This window comes from Vicia villosa, linkage group LG6 (genome assembly GCF_029867415.1).
Source record: "Vicia villosa cultivar HV-30 ecotype Madison, WI linkage group LG6, Vvil1.0, whole genome shotgun sequence".
Classification (NCBI taxonomy): domain Eukaryota; kingdom Viridiplantae; phylum Streptophyta; class Magnoliopsida; order Fabales; family Fabaceae; genus Vicia; species Vicia villosa.
This window is the reverse complement of record NC_081185.1, coordinates 15831489-15835950: the sequence shown is the minus strand read 5'-3', so window position 1 is coordinate 15835950 and position 4462 is coordinate 15831489. Positions and strand designations below refer to the sequence as shown.

At 37.7% G+C, this 4462-nt stretch overlaps 1 protein-coding gene across 1 annotated transcript; it reads left to right on the top strand.

Annotated features, from left to right (window-relative positions):
* The first annotated feature begins 619 nt into the window (after positions 1-619).
* Positions 620-4229, top strand: LOC131608928 (pentatricopeptide repeat-containing protein GUN1, chloroplastic-like). The gene is made up of 4 exons (XM_058880521.1): positions 620-2875; positions 2960-3176; positions 3262-3446; positions 3545-4229. The coding sequence occupies exons 1-4, from the start codon at positions 933-935 to the stop codon at positions 3801-3803; spliced, it is 2604 nt and encodes an 867-aa protein (XP_058736504.1). The 5' UTR covers positions 620-932; the 3' UTR covers positions 3804-4229.
* Positions 4230-4462: the final 233 nt, after the last annotated feature.

Sequence of the window (4462 nt, the reverse complement as noted above, 5' to 3'; positions counted from 1 at the left end):
TTATATAAATTTTTTTAACGGTTTCCATGCAAAAATCAATTTATTTATATATCCGATTCTTTTTTCCGTATTAAACGTATTAATGTATATAAAATTCTTTTTTTCATCGATCTCATCGAGTCAACATACTATTTTTATAATATTTTCTAACGGTTTCCATGCAAAAATCAATTTATCTATATACCCGATTCTTTTTTCGGCAATAAGCATATTAATATAGATAAAGCAATTTTTTTACGCGAAATGATCGAATCATAATAAAGTTTTCTACAATATTATCTAACGGTTTCTATCGGAAATCAATTTATCTATATACCCGATTCTTTTTTTTTTTTTTGGCAATAAGCATCTTAATGTAGATAAAACTATTATTTTTACGCGAAATGATCGAATCATAATAACGTTTTCTACAATATTATCTAACGGTTTCCATCGGAAATCAATTTAACTATATCCGATTATTTTTTTCCGTAATTTGTAATTTTTATAATAATTAATTATTATAAAAAAAGACACATATCCTAAATATTATAATCATTTAAATATATTTTTAAATTATCTAAATCCCTTATCCAATTAATTTAATCTGAAAATCCAAAGGAGAAGATAGAATGTTTTTTCACAACATAGAAGTGAACAACAGAGAAAAAGCCATGAAAGGAAACAAGTTCAAAGATTCAATGCATGTTTTCAATTTCCCCCCTATAAATTCTTCTTCATTCTCACCACTTCACTTCACACCAACTCGACCAAAAACCTCTCTCTTTTCTCTTCAATTCAGTTACCCTTTTCTTCATTTTAAGAGCTTTTTTCACTTCATTCAACACAGGCCATTGATTCTTGTGTAGTGAAGCTGAAAGTTTTGTTCTTTTTGTTGTTTTCGGATACCCTTTAGCCTAAAGCTTTCATCTTTGTGTTGAGTTTCTTCAACTATGGCTTCTACGCCAACTCCACCACCTAACTACTCCTCAGTCCCTGGTCCTAGACCTGCTGAAAATTATAATCATAAGCATAATCACAATCACCAGAATAGTCTTAAACGCCATAGAAATGGAAACTATTCCAACTCAAGGCCTGCTGCACCTATAGCTGCTGCTGCTACTGATATAACTGCTCATGGTGGTGGCAATGGTGGTGGCAGAGGTGTATATTCGTCTGCGCCGGGATCATTTTTGGGTGGCAGGAGATCAAGGCTTGCTCCGGAGTTTTCTGGCAGGAAGTCCACCAGGAATGCTGCAAAGAAACATTCTGGATTGCCAAGAGCAGCACTTAATACAGTGCCTCACAGCGAAGCTGCCAATGAGGTTCTTACATTTCTCTACAATGCTGGTAACACTCCTGCTTATATTGATCATATTTTGATTTCGAATGAACATAGGCTTTGGGAGGTTGAGGATTATATTTATATGCTTAAAGATTTTGGTAATACTGGTCAGTTATTGTTGGCTGAGAAAGTTTATGAATTTATTATGGGTAAGCCAAATGGGAGGGTTGCGAAAGGTAAGTTAACGAGTGCTATGATCGGTACTCTTGGTAGGTTAGGGGAGATTAATCGTGCTGTTGAATTGTTTGGAGAATCTAGGACTGAAGGTTATGGAATGACTGTGTATACGTTTTCGGCCATGATTAGCGCGTATGGCCGAAACGGGCGCTTCGCTGATGCTGTCGAATTGTTCATGTCTATGCGTGGCTTTGGCCTTGTGCCCAATTTGGTTACGTACAATTCGATAATAGATGCGGGGGCGAAAGGGGAGGTGAGTTTTGATGTGGTTGTTAAGTATTATGATGAGATGCTGGCTGCTGGTGTAAGGCCGGATCGCCTTACTTATAATTCACTTCTTTCTGTTTGCGCGTCGAAGGGCATGTGGGAAATGGCTCAAAAGTTATTGACAGAAATGGATGGTAGGCGGATTATTCGCGATGTGTTTACTTATAACACGTATTTAGACACGCTATGTAAGGGTGGACAGATTGATTTGGCGAGAAGGGTATTCGAAGAGATGTGTTTCAAGCGCGTTTGGCCAACTATCGTGACTTATAGCACACTAATGGATGGGTATGCCAAGGCTAACCTCTTGGAAGATGCCATTCATCTATATGAAGAAATGAAGCTTCAATCTGTTTGTCTTGATAGAGTATGCTATAACACACTGGTCGGAGTATATGCGAAGCTAGACATGTTTGATGAAGCTGTCAATATTTGCAGAGAGATGGACGGATGTGGAATTAAAACCGACGTCGTGACATACAATGCTCTGTTGGCTGGTTATGGCAGGCATGGCATGTATGCTGAAGTCAAAAGACTGTTTGAGGAGATGAAGGCTCGGAATATATATCCGAATACGCTAACATACTCTACCATGATCGATGTCTACACTAAAGCTGAAATGTTTCAGGAAGCTATGAATGTTTATATAGAGTTCAAGATGGCAAGATTGGAGGTTGATGTTGTATTTTATTCTGCAATCGTTGATGCTCTATGCAAAAACGGTTTAGTGGAATCTTCGATAATGTTGCTTGTTACAATGATTGAGAAGGGAATTAGGCCGAACGTTGTGACTTTCAACTCAATTATCGATGCATGCCAACAGTCACCACCTTTGGAATACGGAGTTCATGGTTCTACGCAACCCATTGAGTATCCAAATGAACAATCATCTGCTATGCTTATTGATGATGCTTTTCAGACTAAGCCGGGGGAGGACCGGATCTTGAAGATGTTTCAGCAACTTGCTTCTGAAAAAGCTGGTCATATAAAGAAGCTTCGAAGAGGACGCCAAGACCTACACTGCATATTTTGGCTCTTCCAAACAATGCACGAGCTGCACATCAAACCAAATGTTGTCACATTTTCAGCCATTTTAAATGCTTGCAGGTAAGTACTTTGAATTATATATCTTTTGTCACGTTTGCTTTGATATTCTCGCATGACTATATAATATGATCGATTTTTATGCAGTCGTTGCAATTCATATGATGATGCTGCAAAGCTGTTAGACACGCTGCGCTTGTTTGATAGCCAGGTGTATGGTGTGACCCATGGACTGTTGATGGGTTATAGGGAACAAGTATGGTTTAGTGCTCAGACTCTATTCAATGAACTCATGCGTATGGATTCTTCAACTGCGTCCGCGTTTTATAACGCCCTCACGGATATGCTCTGGCACTTTGGTCAGGTAAAGTTCAGCCACCAAAATTTTGCTAGTTTTGAAAGAAATTTGCTCTTTTTTTTCATAGTAATAAAATTGATTTTGACATCAGAGGCGCGGAGCTCAAATGGTTGCAATCGAAGGGAAGAGCCGAAATGTGTGGAAAGGCGAATGGTCGATTTCTTGCTTGGATCTGCATCTGATGTCTTGTGGTGCTGGCAGTGCTATGGTTCATGATTGGTTGCTCAATATGCATAGGACTTTATTTCAAGGCTCTGAACTGCCTAAGATTGTGAAGTATGCATCTTTTTCACCTAAGATTTTTATTGTTTTTATTAGATTATACTAACGAGACGATTAATGTGTTAATCATAATTTTAATTACTTTTTTGCAGCATATTAACTGGTTGGGGAAAACACAGCAAAGTGATGGGTGATGGAACTTTGAAAAGAGCTATTGAAGCACTCCTTAACGGAATGGGATCGCCTTTTAGATTCGCTGAGCATAACATGGGAAGACTTACATCTTCTGGAGACGCGGTCGCTACTTGGCTGAGACAACCCGGCGTTATCAATATGCTCGCTCTGTACGATGTCCTTAATCACTCTCAACCTGCTGGTCCACCACATGGTTATCCGGCTCTCGGTTACTAGATTCATAAATGCCATGCAGCACCAGTGTAAAGATAGAGAGTATCACCCCTATACTTAGAGAAAAAAGAAGGAATTCTTAAAAACAGTACACACGACAAAGACAGTTGCTCGCCAAAGCTATTGATTGGATGATTCACCAAAGCTATTTAATAAATTTACTATTTTGCTCACGATAAGTTAAAATATAGCATGTACTATCAAACACATAAAAAAAATTAATGTTGGGAATCCCTCCCCTTTCATCGCTCACCAAATCTATTTTTTTGTTTCTCAGTAAAAAAAAATTACTTAGACAAATTGTTTCTCAGTTGTGAATATGACAAGCATTACTCATTTCTTATACTTAAAATAGACATGGAAGATGTTTGACATGGATCATAGCTCTCATGATTTCTTACAAGATACATTTCTTCCTTTTGACAAATCCTTATCTTTTGAGGTGTGATGGGGGAACATAACTCACGAGTAATCCCTTTAGCGGTACAAAAAGAAGAGAAGCTAAAATTCTCAAATTCTTTATCATGATTGCTTCAAATTCGATTGATCCTATCCTCCATTTTTACGTTGTAAACAATGGAAAAGAGTACGAGTAATGGTAAAATAATGTTCCTTCATATGTGACATATTGGTTAGCTTTCCAACCTCACATTCTCCATAGA

Excerpts from the sequence above, each read along its gene's own strand:
- LOC131608928 (XM_058880521.1), top strand. The coding sequence starts at position 933 with ATGGCTTCTACGCCAACTCCACCACCTAACTACTCCTCAGTCCCTGGT. Across the intron at positions 3,177-3,261 it reads TGCTCTGGCACTTTGGTCAG|AGGCGCGGAGCTCAAATGGT; the intron begins GTAAAGTTCAGC and ends TTTTGACATCAG. Across the intron at positions 3,447-3,544 it reads GAACTGCCTAAGATTGTGAA|CATATTAACTGGTTGGGGAA; the intron begins GTATGCATCTTT and ends ACTTTTTTGCAG.